We start from the raw sequence: 16,534 nt of genomic DNA on the forward strand, positions 1-16,534 counted from the left end.
TTATAGTGCATAAACTGGTTCAACAGCAATTCTAAAAAAGGACTTAAATTTTTGATTTATTGATCTTAAAGAGTGTGAGAGAGAGAGAGACATCAATTTTGTTTTTCTACTTACGCTTTCATTGGTTGATTCCTGTATGTGCCCTGACTGTGGGATAGAATCTGCAGCCTTGATGTATTGGGAAGAAACTCCAACCAACTGAGCTACCTGACCAGGGTTCTAGAAAATGACTTTCAAAAATGTTGTGGCCCTAGAAAAAAAAAACAGAACAAAACAAAACAAAACAAAAAACCTTTTCCATTCTAGTACATTCTCAATCTCTCTCTCTCTCTCTCTCTGTCTTTCACACATACATGGCCTATATTGCCTGTCCTAATATACAGACAAGTAAAATTAAAAGCCCTTGGAATTTAGTTTTAAAATGACAATTATACAAGTATGGGATGGTGGAGATCTGCCTTGGCAACCATTCTCTCACAAAAAAATTAATGGGACATTGGAGAGGGTTGTTGTTGGTGGTAGTTCAATTGGCCACAAACTCATCATTCATGAAGAGAATAATGTGGATTATAAGCTAGTAACTGCATTCTAAGAATGCTATTCTCTTTTTTTGTAAGAGAGAGAGAGAGAGAGGGGGGAAGGGAAAGAGATGAGAAGCATCAATTCATAGTTACAGTATCTTAGTTGTTCATTGGTTGCTTTTTCATATGTACCTTGTTGAGGGAGGGCACTCCAGCTGAGACAAAGACCCCTTGCTCAAGCCAGCAACCTTTGTGTTCAAGCCAGCAACTATGGGGTCATAGAGTCATATCTATGATCCCCCACTCAAGCTGGCAACTTCAGGGTTTTGATACTGGGTCCTCAGCATCCCAGGTTGATGCTCTCTACTGCACCACTGCCTGGTCACACTCTAGGACTACTCTTGTCCAGGTCTCAGGCCTCTGTGGGAAGTTGACCTGTGCTCCATTCTGCTCAGGCTTCAGCAGTGCCATGGGCTCAACTAAGGGCATGAGAACATGAGGACAACTGGCTCACTGGAACATGGAGTGGGGCTTAAGTAGCTTTATAGAAAAAAAAAACCAGAAGAGGAAAGAACGATTGAAAATTGTTTAAGGACAGCTATGTCAAAAGTAGTGTCATCTTAATCTCACACTGGTCTTTATGGGAAAGCACAATTAATGGATGGAAATTAGAGAAAGGCTCAACTTAATAAAGACTGATTCCTAGTATATGATCATATGTTCAGTATAATCTATTTGTTTAAATATATATATACAGAGAAAAAAATACTGGAAGAATATAAATCAAAATTTTAATAGTAAATTGTTATGGGGTTTGGAATTTTTGAGTAAATATAATTTCAAAAACTTTATAATAAAATATTGTTAAAATTGTTTTTGTTTATATTTCTTTTGAAAAATATTAATTTGATAAAAATTGGAAGTGTCCAGCAACCAAATAGGCTGTGTTGTCATCCAGTGAGAACTCCTCATAGGTGGTAATGCAACAAAAATTGTGGGATGAACTAGAAGATCCTTTGCAGCCTAAGGACTTGGTATGTTATTCTATGATTTAACCTTATTAAAGTACCAGAGTGAGCTGTTGGAAGTTCACACATGTGCAATGAGAAAGAGGCCTGGAAATGTCCAACAAGATGGGGGCATCTTATTAGCTGCCAGCCTATTCTAACTACAAAAGTCACCTTAACATATCTATGTGTAGAGAAGTTTAAATCAAAGACGAGAATAAACACTTCAGAGATGAAAAGCCACCAACTAGCAGTGAAATCGGAGTATGAACTAGAGGTATAAAAATATATAAAAGAAGCTCGACCAGGTGGTGCAGTGGATAGAGCATCAACCTGTGATGCTGAGTCCCAGGTTCAAATCCCCAAGGTTGTTGGCTTGAGCACAGAATCCTAGACATGACCCCATGGTCACTGATTTGAAGGCCAAGGTTGCTGGCTTGAGCCAAAAGGTCGCTAGCTTGATCAAGAGGTCACTCGCTCTGCTGTAGCCCCATGGTCAAGGCACATATGAGGATGCAATCAATGAAAAACTAAGGTGCGGCAATGAAGAATCAATGTTTCTCATCTGTCTACCTTCCTGTCTGTCTCTCTGTCTCTCTGTCTCTGTGGGTGGAGCACAGAGTGCATTCCTAGCAGCTATGGCTGATGCAATGCTGTGAGAATACTCCAGCTCCCAGAACCCTCCTGGGCACACCCAGGAAGGGAGCTCCCCCATTTTAAGGAAGTAACTTAGTGCCAACCACACAGCTCCCTGATCTTTTCAGCCATTGGCTTTGAGGAACATGCTGTTACACCCTATAGGCTGAACCTATCTATATAAGCTTGCTTACTTCCTAAGTAAAGTGGATCTGCGTCACTAAATCTGGTTCCTGGAGTCAGGTCTTTGCGTCTCCGTCGTCCTCACCCCCAGCAGGACTTGTCCACAACTGGCACCCAATGCGGGGCTTGTCCACAACTGGTGCCCAACGTCGGGAAGGGACCTAACTGGCATCCAAGGGATGGGTGAGTGACCCTCTGCAATGGGAAACCTTCTTCCCCACTTTCGAGCCCCACAGGCTCGAGCCCTGCACGCCCTATTGCAGAGTCGGTGAGTTAAAGTTTGTGAAAAGGATCTCTGTACTTACTGGGAGATTCTCTCCAGTTTCAATCCCTGGATTAGGGACGTGCCTTTCTGGGACCTGGATACTTGGGCCCAAGCTCTCCGACGTGTTTGTTCGGCCGTGGTACATGAGGGATAGGCCTTCCCTCTGGGCCTCATTCCTGCCTTATTGCCTTCTCCACACTGACTACACCTGAGGAAAAGAGATCCTCAGCACTCCAGAAGACCTCGTGGCCTGTGTGCACACCCCATCACCTGGGGGATGTGGAGGCTTTGGCGGGGCAGGCCCAGAGAATTGCCCCGACGCGCCCCCAGGCCCTGGTGCTCTGTTCTTGCTTATGTGTGCTATAGTAACCGCTGACTCCCAGATGCAGGCGGTGGCAGCCCGGGGCTCGAGCCAGGCAGCATGAGCTGGTGTTTTCAGTTCATCTTTGGAGGATGAGGAGAATTGGGCCGGAGTTGCGATTCGCAGACTCCAGAAGGTAAACAGCAGCAGCAGCAGCGGGAGGATGAACGGAAGCCAGGCTTGCATTGCCGAGTGAAGCTGTGGCTGATGCAATGCTGTGAGAATACTCCAGCTCCCAGAACCCTCCTGGGCATACCCAGGAAGGGAGCTCGCCTGCTTTAAGGAAGTGACTTAACGCCAACCACATCTCTCTCTCAAAAATAAATAAATAAATATATATATATATATATATATATATATATATATATATATATATATATATTAATATATAGATGAATAGGAAAAGACAGTGATAAAGTGGTGAAAGATACAGGCTATCATGTAAAGTTAATATCACTAGGAGAGAGATGGCAAATTTTCCAAGTTTTGTAAATGTGTATGGTTATCCATTGAAATCCCAACCATTTAGCTGAAGCCAGAAGGCCATGGATATTACAGAGGTACTGTTTTCTGCCCCTCATCACTCAGCCTGAATGGACAATAACTGGCAAACAGTGTGGTGTACCAAGGTAGAGGAAACACTGGCTGGCTTGGTTCATAATCTGGGAACTGAAGTATGCCAAATATGACCTTAGGCTGAAAAATGTCTGAGAGGCATATGGGAACGACATATTTATGACACCAGCGCTGGGCAAAGAGACCATCACTTGCTTCCTTTCAAGACCAATGGTGTCACAAAATCAGAGCAACAAAGAGGCTAACTATCAGGTCCTGATTCTCCATTGTAGAAGAGGGAAAGAGAGGTCTGGAGAAGGGAAGTGAATGAGAAGGATGTGTAAAAACTGGCAATCTCCTTTGCCTCCCAGAGGAGGATAAATGGAAATTAAAACAGTGCTTTCCTGCTTGCAGGTGTGAAACCTGGTCTCAAAGCTACATATTATTGTTTTGCCAAATAAAATGAAAACCTTCCTGTAGAATAACAGGGACAGTTATTAGGTGATAACTGGACTTTACATCCTTCTTCTGGTCTGGTGTTGTTATAACACACCAGGTCCAAGGAGCAAACTTTTCCAGTATTTAGGTTTCATGAATGAAAGAACAAAGATTCTCATAAATCTCATTTAAATACTGAAATAATGATGCTTTAAGAAACAAAGACAATTCCCTTTCAAGTCTTACCAATCATTGTAACCATATTAACAAATAAAACTAATTTTAGTCTTAACTTCAACAAAACCAAGTGAAGGAAACAGTAAACTAAATATTTTCCTTTTGTATTTGTGGAAATTGCTGCAAAAGATGGAAATGGATATTGGAAACCTGTGCTCTGTGGGCGACCCTGACAGAAATGTGTTGGTGACAGCAGGAAGGGGGAATGATAAGTTGTAAGAAACTACACCTCCTGCTTCCCACATGTTGACCTACTGCCATTGGACAGAAATTGGAGATCCTGATGGGGACCACCTCCTAGAATCAAAGGGGACTTCCCAGTCCCATCCTTGACCTTTGCTAACACTGCGTCCCTGTGCCTCACCCTCTTTTCCTCATACTTTTTCAGCTTCTGCTGTCCCTCAGGAGGGAGTTGAGTTCTCACTCTATTATAAAGATTCAAGTGTTACTGTTGACCCGACATGGCAAATGGGCAGTGTGCTGGCCATTATAAACAATGACAAATTTTTTATTCCTGAGATACTTTGTCAGCAGAATGTCTAAGTATCAGCATAGTGTCATTACTATTTGTGATGTTATATGTGTAAAAACAAGATTTACATAATAATACTGGGCCTACAATTGACAAAAAGCTGGTGTTGGAATAATATTGATGCCAGACCTTCAGCTCTGTGAGAGCATGGATCAAATCTGTTTTGTTTTCTACTTTCTCCAGCATCTGGTACAGTATCTGGCACCCAATAGGTATGAAAGCCTAGTTGTTGAATAAATAAATATTGAAGAATTCGACCTGAAGCCAAGAGTGAGCAATGCTTCTTAGAAATTATGAGTTTTCTGGTGACAACCTTTATAAACTGACCCAGGGCCATTGATGGTCCTGCCATGTGGCAACCCCTGGAGAAATTTGACAGAGAACAACCCTGAGACAATAGCCAAGAAGCTTGACCAGTGATTTATTTGTACTGCTTGGGTCCACCTTTCTGGGTTGGAAGACGAAAAAATATAATGTGTGTATCTGTTCACAACCCACACAGAAGATTTCTATCTGGGTAAAGCATTTTCAGAAAACTGAAATTTGTAAGGAGACAGTGAAACTTTTTGAGATACCTTTAGTTTCATAGGTGAGAGACCCTAACCCAAGGTTTCTAAATGGTGATTATGGATTAGTTGTGTTTGTTGGGGGGGAGTTGCTTTGACTGGGGTTCGGGAGCAGGATTGATATCCATCCAAAAGGGAGGTAGTTTTCAAGGCCCCTGTGGGCACCTGATGGGAATTTTATATGCTGAATTAAAACCTAGATGAGAAGGAAGAAAAGCATTTCATAGTCACCATATGAAAGCTTACAAAAAAAGACACAATGCATTTTTATTTGAGTATTTATTTTTTTCCAAAGAAATCCATGCAAAGAGAAAGAAATAAAGATAGACAGACATGGTAACCATGTTCTAGTAGCCAAACCTAAGAAAATAATTTGGCATGACTTGATTTCTTTTCTTTGCAAAAAGAAAATCTATACTACCACTAAAATAACCTTCCTCATAAAGATACCATTTGATTTCAAAAACACAACACATGGTTAGTTTTCTACTTAATGGCTGGAGGAGGTATAAAAGATAAAAAAATAGAAAAAAATAAGAAGGTGGTTCCCTTTATAGAGGAAGACCACAGAGTGCTGAAGGGCAGCACACGTGTTGTGCACTAGAAAGTCAGTGCACCAGAAAATAAAAGCACGCCACAGAGATTGCCAAGCTGGCCAAAACCTTCAAGGGGGGATGGCCGTTCCCAACGTTGTGAGAGGCAGCTATCTCATTGTCCTTCTGATTCACATGTTGCTTGCTTCCAGGAGTATCATCCACATCCAGATCATAAGCCAGTTCTGTCAAAAGCAAAGAAGAATTTTAAATACAGGATTATCAAGGCATCAGGTGTACACTATTCATGACTCAAGCACTTGTCTGGCCTCTGGGATGTCCTGCTTTGATTTCTTCCTTTTGTGGAAAGGAAGGCTGCTTGAAGATGGGAAAGAGATGGCGTGTGTGTGGTGGTGGGGAAGCAGAGGAGGGAAATGGCTAGAGGTATTCCTTCCAGAGATCATACCAAGAGGGAGCAAGCTGGGTGTTTCTCTCTCTATTGTGACTTCACCCATACCCTAGGGTGAACATTAGCCCTTTGCAATATTCCTCCCTGGAAAAGCTGTGCTTGAAGGTCAATTTCACCAGATCTCTCTGGTATCAAAATGTAAGATACAGTGTAAGATGGTGTGTTAATGGGGGAGGGGATGTTGCAGGCTCCCAGTACAACTTTCCTGGACACCTGCACCCCATGCAGATTCCCTCCTGAAAACCTTGATTTAGAACTGAAGATAAGATAGTTTGCCATTGAAAGGAGGTTTATTTTTCCCAAATAGTTCTTCTTTTATTTATATGGTCTTTTTATCACCTCTAAAAAATGTAAAAACATAAAATTAATCAAATATATAAAATTTAAATTAATATCAAGCAAATTAAGACTAAGGAAAGGCTAATGGCTAAGGGTCTGCCTTCTGACTGCTTATCATTTATAATATGTTCATAATTCTGAAAAAAATTGGGGTGTTGGGGTTGCCCTAATGAGAAAGTCTCTCAGAAGTCAAATCTAAGTAGATCGTGGTTTGTTAGAAAATTCAAAGTGGTTGGCCCTGGCTCCAGGCTCAGTTTCTTTCAGATTTACTTTTCCGGATTTAGAGCTCAAATCTACTCCCTTGGCTTTTCTAGACTCAGTCGCCAATGTTTCTATTTCAATAGCTTGTGAAGGTGACATGTGAGCAACCTCATCAGCCAAATGGCCACAGGAAAGATCCCATGGGGACACTGAGATGCATAGAAACAGGCACAGAGGAAATGACTGGGATTCTACAGAGGGAAGGAAGGAAAAGGAAGAGGTCCTCTTACAAGGGATGAAATGTTTAGTAAGCCACAGGAAGAAAAATGTGAAAACTCAGCTGCTCCAGGATGCATACAGAGCAGGGCCCAGGACCAGGTAGCAAGGTGAAGCTGATCAAGGCTAGGGGCTCTGATTACACAGACAGCAATACTGTTTTCCAAAAGGAATATTGCAGTTTATAATGCCAGCAATGACAAGGAAGCCAAATCTACTGCACCTCAATTGAAAAAAGATATTGTAGTCAATATACGATGAAATCTCAGGCTTTCTTTAATTTGCATGATTTTGAATTAGTACTACAGATGAACTTTTCCTGTTTTAGTTTATTAATTATATTTTTCAATACATAATAGTTCATATCCTTTGCCTTTTTATCTAATTGGTATTGAAATTTTTCTATTAATTTGAACATATATATTATTGAATCGCTTGCTTATCTTATTCAATAAAAATATTTCATTGTGTTATTAATTATAATTATTTTTCATTGCTATAAAGAAATGATTTCATAACTTTTAATATACATTTTTCTCCTCTAAAGCTGAGAAAGTTTTTCTTCTTGAGTGCTGATAATAATTCAAAGCAAATTTTTCAGAGAACTCTCTTACCCAGGGAAAAGCAACTCATCAGACTGCAATCTAGAATCTCTCTCTCCCCAAAATAAATACATACAAAGAAAATAAAGAGAGAAAAAGAACAAAGAGCAATGCTTTACTTGGAAACCAGACCTCTCTCTGAAAGGTGAATTATGCAGAATGCACAGAAAAGGCCGAGGTCAGCTGTCACTCGGCAAGGATAACAGGCTTAGGTCATGATCAGATTTCAGCAAAGTTAAGAACACATATGGCTATATCTGTTGAAAGCCCAGCCTTGGGTCTCACAGCAACTTCTCAACTTAAGTGAAGAGGAGTACTTTTAGGGTTGACCTGAATGAGAGCCTCTCAGAATCACTTACAGATTCTTCTGGATATTCCCTTTGCCCAACATTAAGATGAAAAAACATCTACTAATGTTACCACTCAGCACCTACAGTACTTATCTGGCTCTTCAAACAATCTGTGAACACTAAAGTTTTGTGTATTATAGCAATTATGGTAAATCCAGCAGTTATGTTGATTACAGTAGTTTTTAACCTTTTCTTGCCACCAAAGACCTTGTTATTTCTATCTCTTGGACCCTACGTTTGCAATGATAAAAATGACTGCCAATTATTGACTCCCTATTGTGTGCCAGGCAATCTGCTAAGCTATTTATGTATGTTATCTCAATTAAACTTCAGCAGCATTATGAGGTAAATAATATAAATCTCATTTTATGGTAAGAAAGGTCAAACTCAGGCCGCTTTTTTCCTCCCCATACTCACACAGTGAATAAGACACAGTGGTCCTATTTGAATGCAGATCTGACTCTGAACCTCCTATGAAACTATACCCACCCCTTGAATAAATTTTTGTACCAAAATACTATACTGGTTAAGCAGTAATGAATTTCTTCTTGAAAAAAAATATTGATTAGTGAAATACAAACTATGAATAAAAACTTTTTATTTCACTACTCCAGAACACAGGAGCCAACACATCTATTATAGTTAAAACTGGGTTTCCTCCTGTGCATCTTTTAATGTGTCTGGCCACCAAGCTCGCTAATGGAAGGATGAAAAGATTTCTACAGCACGACTGGGGGGCTGTGGCACTGGACTTTACCAAGAAGCCAAGGAATGAAAGAAACACTGAAGATAACACCCAGTAGGACAGTCCAAGGGTTCAGAGGCAAAGGGAAGTTGGATCAGATGAGGCAATTCATTTATTTATTTTCTTTAGTGACAGAGAAAGGGACAGAGAGACAGAAATAGAAAGGGAGAGAGATGAGAAGCATCAACTCGTAGTTGTGGCACTTCAGTTGTTTACTGATTGCTTCTCATACATGCCTTGACTGGGGGGGATTCAGCTGAACCAGTGACCCCTTGCTCAAGCCAGTGACCTTGGGTTTCAAGCCAGCAATCATGGGGTCATGTCTATGATCCTATGCTCAAGCCAGCAACCCCACGCTCAAGCTTGTAAGCCCACACTAAAGCCAGTAACCTTGGAGTTTTGAACCCAGGACCTCAGCATCCCAGGTTGGCATTCTAGCCACTGTGCCACAACTGACTAGGCTATCTAGCAATTATTTTGAACAAATGTCAAATTTCTTTCTGTAAACAATACTTAAAGGTAATTCTCTTGCTCTATATTCACTAAAATATATAGTTGTATAAATAATAAAGTAGCATTGACACAAAAAAATCAAAATCAAAATAAAAAGCACGAGAAAAATTAATGTTTCCACATAAAACAGATCACATACTTGATTAAGTAGCCTTTAAGCTTTGTGAAATACTGAGAAGAGTTCTGGGTTTGGAGAGCCAGAATGAGAATTATCATATCAGTTGTATTTCCCTGAAGAAACCAGCAGTGATGGCCAGGGCCATTAGCTGTCCCAGGCACAATGCTGAGTCAAGTCTTCTACCTCCAAAAGGCCCTCAGAAATATTCAGAATGATACCTTCCTGTGCTTCCTAAACTGCAGCTACTGGTTTCCTGAAGCTCCCCATTCAGTAGTAGCAAATGTATTTGACCAACCCCATTGTTGGTTCCCAAGGTTTATATTGATGATAATTTCAGTACAGATACTGAAATTGGTGGTGGCCCAGGCCACCACCCAGAGAGTAGAGACAAAAATGCCAGTTTAGCATAACAAGGAAACATTATGGGAAATAGTTCTGGTCAAAGATAAGTATGGACACTCCTGAACAGGGGAAATATAATCCAATTTAATTCAATAAAGTTAACGGTAGCCTAATATGCCCTAATTATTAGGCTAGAAGGTTGGCAAAGACTTAGTGTTTGTCTTCACGAATCTCACACTCTAGTACTCTAGCAAGGGAAAAAGACTAGTAGACAAATCAACCAGATACTTGGCAAAAGTAGAAAGGGCTCAGATAAAGGCATAAGCAAAACACCATGTAATAGAAGGGAGAAACAAACAGTCTAAATAGAAGGACGTGGAAAGAATTTTTGGAACAATTGGGTTGCACCATGAAGGATGAGTGGGACTCTGGCAGGGCTGATGAAACCGTTATTCATCTTAGGCAGAGGGATCAGATTGAGCAAAATTTACCAATATTAAAATTGTATGTAGAGAATACTTAGTAGAAACAAGTAGCCTCTATGACAGAAGGGAGCATAAGAGTATACATTGTTGTGAGGTGTGTGTACATGTGTGTGTTTCTGTGCATTTACTGTGTGTGGTGGTTGATAAAATGCAAGGCAAGTAGGAAAATTAACAGCCAAATCATGGTGGATTAGGAATGCTAGGACTTTATTTTGTGGTCAATAGGGAACCATTGAAGATTTTTAAGTAAAGAAACTACATATTCTGGTTTGCATATTTTAGAAAATAATCATTAACAGTTTTGGATGGTAGCCCTAACTGGGAGAGACTTATCAGACATCTTGTCTTGGAAAAAAATCCAGCCTATAGTAACAGTATCTAGGGATCAGACAGTAGCAAATATAATTTTAAAAAATGACAATGCTAAATCTACACCAAATCTTTTTTTTTTTAATTCAATGAGAGGAGGGGAGGCAGAGACAGATTCCTGCATGCACCTGACTGGGATCCACTCCCACAAGCCCAGTAGGGGGCAATGCTCTGCCCATCTGAGGCACTGCTCCATTGCTCAGCAACTGAGCTCTTTGTAACACCTGAAGCAGCGGCCATGGAACCATCCTCAGTGCCTCGGGCCAACTTGCTCTAATTGAATTATGGCTGCAAGCCCTTCAATAGAAGACTGGATAAAGAAGATGTGGCACATATACATTATGGAATACTACTCAGCCATAAGAAATGATGACATCAGATCATTTACAGCAAAATGGTGGGATCTTGATAACATTATAAGGAGTGAAATAAGTAAATCAGAAAAAAACAAGAACTACATGATTCCATACATTGGTGGAACATAAAAATGAGACTAAGAGACATGGACAAGTGTGTGGGGTTACCAGGGGTGGGGGGAGGGAGGACAGGGGGAGAGTTAGGGGGAGGGGGAGGGGCACAGAGAACTAGATAGAGGGTGGCGAAGGACAATCTGACTTTGGGCGAGGGGTATGCAACATAATTTAATGACAAGGTAACCTAGACATGTTTTCTTTGAATATATGTACCCTGATTTATTAATGTCATCCCATTACCATTAATAAAAATTTATTTAAAAAAAAAAGAATTATGGCTGCAAGACAGGAATAGAGAGAAAGAGAGAGAGAGAGAGAGAGAGAGAGAGAGAGAGAGAGAGAGAGAGAGCAAGAGGCAGAGGGGTGGAGAAGCAGAAGCACACTTCTCCTGTGTGCCCTGACCAGGAATTGAACATGGGACTTCCACATGCCAGGTCGACTCTCTACCACTGAGCCAACTGGCCAAGGCCCCAAACTTTCTCAGTTTGCTACAAACCAGATGTACTACGGGAATCACCACAAACCATTTTCTTTTAAATCATTCATATTTAATATTCATCAGTAATTTTCCAGAACATATCTTTGTTGTATTAGGAACATATTATAAAATGCACATAAAGTGTTTCTATCTTGCAATTGATTGCAAATGAGAACCTTTTGGGCCAGCAAGATTTTCATGTTACATCCAAAAATCTGTCTCTATTTGCAATCAGTTTATGCCCAGAGGGTAGACCAAGGAATCTGTACTAATGACACATTCAGCTCTGACTCTCATTTTCCCCCCTTGTCATCTATGTTGCAGATTAGATAAAGCCTTAAGTTTAAAATAATCATCAGTCAACAAGGTCTTCAAGGTATGTTAAAATTATTTTTCTGCTTTTTCTGTTGGGTAAAGCACTCAGTGAGGAACCCTCTACTCAGTCGTGGGATTCAGCCGGTTTGCACCAGTTTGGCAGAACCGATACCTAATTTTTTGTTGAGTTCGGCAAACCAGTTGCTAAAATGGCACTTGTAATCAGGGTTCTCTCTAAGGTGGGTGCCTGGGAAGCCGCCCAGTGTGGAAATAAAAAATTTACATTCCTTACTCTTTTTAACTTTCATTGGTACAACAGTGTATTCTAAGCACCCCTAGTAATGTTCATTCTCTCCATAAGTAAAGGAATGAGATGCTACTCTTACAGTGAAAAGACGGTTAAAGATAAATCACACAGCCGATTATGCTTGGATAAAAGTGAAGAAAATTGCAAGTGAGGACGCCAGTCAAGAAGCAATATGGAAATATTCTCTTATAATCTAGTTTTGTATACCTCTTGTATTTTTCTTATTTAAGTATTAAACGCATGAAACAATAAACTGCCTTTTGGTATATAATTTTTTTATACGTAAAACGGTCATTAGGGCAGAGAACCGGTTGTTCAATGATTTGACTCCCACCACTGCCTGTTCTCTTACTCCAATTCCTGGTAGAGCTCCTAAAGAGGTTACACCAGACTTGCTATATCATCTTTCACAAGTCATTTCCCCCTCCTTTGGCACTCAGTCAACCCATCTGCCAAATCAGGGTGCTGGACTGGACGGACTCTAAATATCCTAGTAGTGGTATTTCTCTCTAATTCCAAGGTTCTCGGGGCCGAATGAGGGACATAATTGCTTCAGGTTGCAATCATATCTCTGCACACAGCAGCCAAGGTGGCTGCCCTCAGCAGAGCCTCTGTCAACAAGTGGTTTAATCAGCTGCTTCTCTTGGGATGTGAAGTTTTTCTGGTGATCTTCATCAGTCACCAAATTCTGAATCTTCTTTCTTCTTTAGCTGTTCTAATCTGGGATAAGAAGCACTGGCAATAAATAAGTCCACACTGGACTGCTTTTCTTTTCTTTAAAACCTGGCCTAATAACTTCCAGCACACACAAAACTTTGGGAAAGAAGTGACTGTGCTTGTGAGGCATCAAGCAGGCTTGTAGAGGCAGCCAAAGAGTTCTGTCAGCCAGTGAGATAAGCCTCTTGAGCATATAATAGGGAGCAAATGCTGATGGCACCAAGAAGGGCAATGCTCTAGGGGCCTCACCCACACCACCAGGCAGACTTCACAGGGCAGTCTGAAAGAAGAGCTGCTATCAAAATACCAAGGGGCAGAATGCTACTGTTGAGACAAACATGGGGATTTCTTTCTTGCCAGGCTGTCACCAGCAGATGGCTTCAATCCAGCCCTAATATAGCAAGAGAGCAATACTTCTATCCCTGTGTTTTGCATTTGCTGTGTACAGTTGGCCCCCAAGGCATAAATATGTGAAAAAAGTCAGTATATTGTTTGGCAGATGCCATAGGCTGAAACTAAGGAAATCTCTGAAAAAATCATGTTCATTGTACTACTGCTAACTCTGCTACCCATTCCCACAGAAGCCCTTGGGCTCCGCCATTCACTTACAAATCCGAAAAAGATCTTTTTTCCTTGTCTTCTCTTCAACAAAATCCTCCTTCCTGCCATATTACCCCCCCATCTCCTATGTGAACTTTCAGGTGTGAAATGACTACTAGGATTTGAAAGCAGAAGAAAGTGACTTTGCGAATGACCCTTGAGTTCCTGAGAGTCTAGATTTTCTTCTTCATAGATCAGACCAGATGGAACTTGCACACTTGAGATCTCTGGTTTTTAATTGGTCTAATGGGACTCTTTTTAGAATGTGCCTTCTTGACAAACAAGTGAGCTGCCCCTATATGATCATAAATCCTGGGAATAATACAATGGCTGCTCTTGGAAGAGCGTTGGGGCAGTGAAATGCCTAATTCTTTGCTTATAGCTAATTTCAGCCTGCAAACATCCTCAGCTGCTACTATGGGATGTTGAAAAAACACAATATTTCCCATTAGTATAGGCATGGCCTCTCTTATTATAGGTCTCTACTTTTCGTTCTGGGGTACATGTATCTTCAGGTTACACTGCAGTGGGCTGTGGGTAGATGAAGCTGTGGCATGTTTCTTTCTAGGGATTTTTTTTGGGGGGGAAGCACATTATTTTGTACTAAAACATGCATGGCCATATGATAAAGTAGAAATGCCCTATTTTCGAGCTCATTTAAGACTTCATAAACTGTTTTGTGTTTACTACGACCCCCAGGTTATGCTTCAGATCTTCAGGCACAGGTGTTCACTGTCACTCTTCATTAATGTATGGGGTGCTTAGGTTGAAAGGTCCTAAAAGCATGTTAGGAAGCTTGTTAGGGTCACCTGGGCTTTGTAAATTACCAAACAGGATATTCTCACTCACAAATTCCTTATTAATGACTTAAGGTTGCCTTTTCTATGACAACTTCATTTTCAAAAGGGGAGGACCACAGTGAAGGCCTTTAACTGGGGCTCAGACTACTTAGTTTTCTAATACAAAATTATTTCCTGGAGTTTCAACCACTAACTATACTTCACTTTTGCATTCAGCCATTAAGAAAGGAACAAACAGGCCCTGGCCAGTTGGCTCAGTGATAGAGTGTCAGTCTGTCATGTGGAAGTCCTGGGTTCAATTCCTGGCCAGGGCACACAGGAGAAGCACCCATCTGCTTCTCCACCCCTCCCCCTCTCCTTTCTCTCTCTCTTTCCCTCCTGCAGACAAGGCTCTATTGGAACAAAGTTAGCCAGGTGCTGAGGATGGCTCCATGGCTTCTGCCTCAGGAGCTATAGTGGCTCCAATTGCAATGGAGCAATGGCCCTGATGGGCAGAGCATCGTCCCCTAGTGGGCATGGTGGGTAGGTCCCAGTTGGGCACATGCAGGAGTCTGTCTCTCTGCCTCCCCACTTCTCACTTCAGAAAAATCAAAAAAAAAAAAAAAAGGACAAACAAAAATATCACTTAATCCCTTTGAAAAATAAAGCATTTTATGGGTTACTACTGTACTTAAGTTAGGTATATCATGAATAAAGGTATATTCCCAGAAACAGAATAACTCAATCCTGAAAACCCTGACAGCAGTTAGTGGTGGTGTAGGTGCTAGTCCTTATCAGCAACAGAATTATTAGCACTGTTCACTGGAGTCTCATGACTATTACTCTCATGTCTACAGATCCTTCTTCCCCAAGGATGTCTAACAGCTCCACAGGAATCACAGCTCATCAAAGCTTTTACTTCCTGCAGAAGAGGTGACCTCATTCCTATGAGAAGTAATGGGCTTGAAAGTCGGTACAAAAGCTGGTGACAGAAGTGTTCATCTAGGGCCAGGGGAGAAGATGAAGAGAACAGTTTACAGAAAGCATGGGAAGAGAACATTTTATTTTTATTTATTTTTATTTTTTGTATTTTCTGAAGTTGAAAATGGGGAGGTAGTCAGACAGACTCTCACATGTGCCTGACCAGGATCCACCGGGCATGCCCACCAGGGGGTGATGCTCTGCCCATCTGGGGTGTTGCTCTGTTGCAACCAGAGCCATTCTAGCACCTGAGGCAAAGGCCATGGAGCCATACTCAGTGCCCAGGCCAACTTTGCTCCAGTGGAGCCTTGGCTGAGGGAAGGGAAGAGAGAGAGAAGAAGGAGAGGGGGAGGGGTGGAGAAGCAGATAGGTGCTTCTCCTGTGTGCCCTGGCCGGGAATCAAACCCGGGACTCCTGCACGCCAGGCCGATGCTCTATCACTGAGCCAACCGGCCAGGGCAGGGAAGAGAACATTTTAAATGGGGGGAGGTGCATGGTTGAATGTTATAAAGGTCATAAAATGTAAGTACTGAGAAGGAGCTACCAGTCCTCCTCATCTGCGTCAATTAGAAGATTATGAGAGATTTCTGAGAAAAATTTCAATAGGGTGGTTGGGTCAAAACCAGAGTATGCTAACTTGAGGAAAGAATGTGAGCTGATTTGGGTTAACTGAATACTGATTAGTCTTCAGAGAAGTTTTGAGAGTAAGTAAAATGAAACACTATCACACTGACTGTGCCTCAAGTACTGTGGCATTGCTACCAGCGTCACATCACCTAACTAGTCAGTACAACTAAGTCAGAAAGTGCCTCTGGAGTTCCAACTCAAGATGGAAACTAGCATGTATCATTGATGCATAAACAGCCTGTACTAGATACTCAGATACTTGTACTATAAACATTTAGAGCTGATTATTTATAATAGCCAAAAGTTGAAAGCAACCCAAGTGTCAATCAATGGATGAATAGATAAGCAAAATGTGGTACATCCATATGACTATACATTCAGATATAAAAAGGATTCAAATATTGACACATGGTGTATGAACTTTGAAAACATTATGCTAAGTGAAAGAAGCCAATCCCCAAATATCATATAGTATATGACTCCATTTATATGAAATACAAATAGGTGGAATAGGCACATTTTTTAAATAGTGAAATAGTTGTATAATCTTGTTAATGTAATTATACAATTGAATTGTACACTTAATGGCTAAAATGGTAAATTTTATGTTATAA

At 41.0% G+C, this 16,534-nt stretch overlaps 1 protein-coding gene across 1 annotated transcript in view; it reads right to left on the bottom strand.

Annotated features, from left to right (window-relative positions):
* Positions 1-5,599: 5,599 nt before the first annotated feature.
* The window catches only part of GPC3 (glypican 3), a 632,751-nt gene continuing 621,816 nt past the window's right edge, over positions 5,600-16,534 (bottom strand). Inside the window, exon 8 of the mRNA XM_066357199.1 lies at positions 5,600-6,079. Coding sequence (XP_066213296.1) covers positions 5,910-6,079 — 170 coding nt within the window. The 3' untranslated portion in view covers positions 5,600-5,909. The remainder of the gene's footprint in view (positions 6,080-16,534) is intronic.

The sequence above is a fragment of the Saccopteryx leptura genome, chromosome X (assembly GCF_036850995.1).
Source record: "Saccopteryx leptura isolate mSacLep1 chromosome X, mSacLep1_pri_phased_curated, whole genome shotgun sequence".
In the NCBI taxonomy this organism is placed as follows: Eukaryota; Metazoa; Chordata; class Mammalia; order Chiroptera; family Emballonuridae; genus Saccopteryx; species Saccopteryx leptura.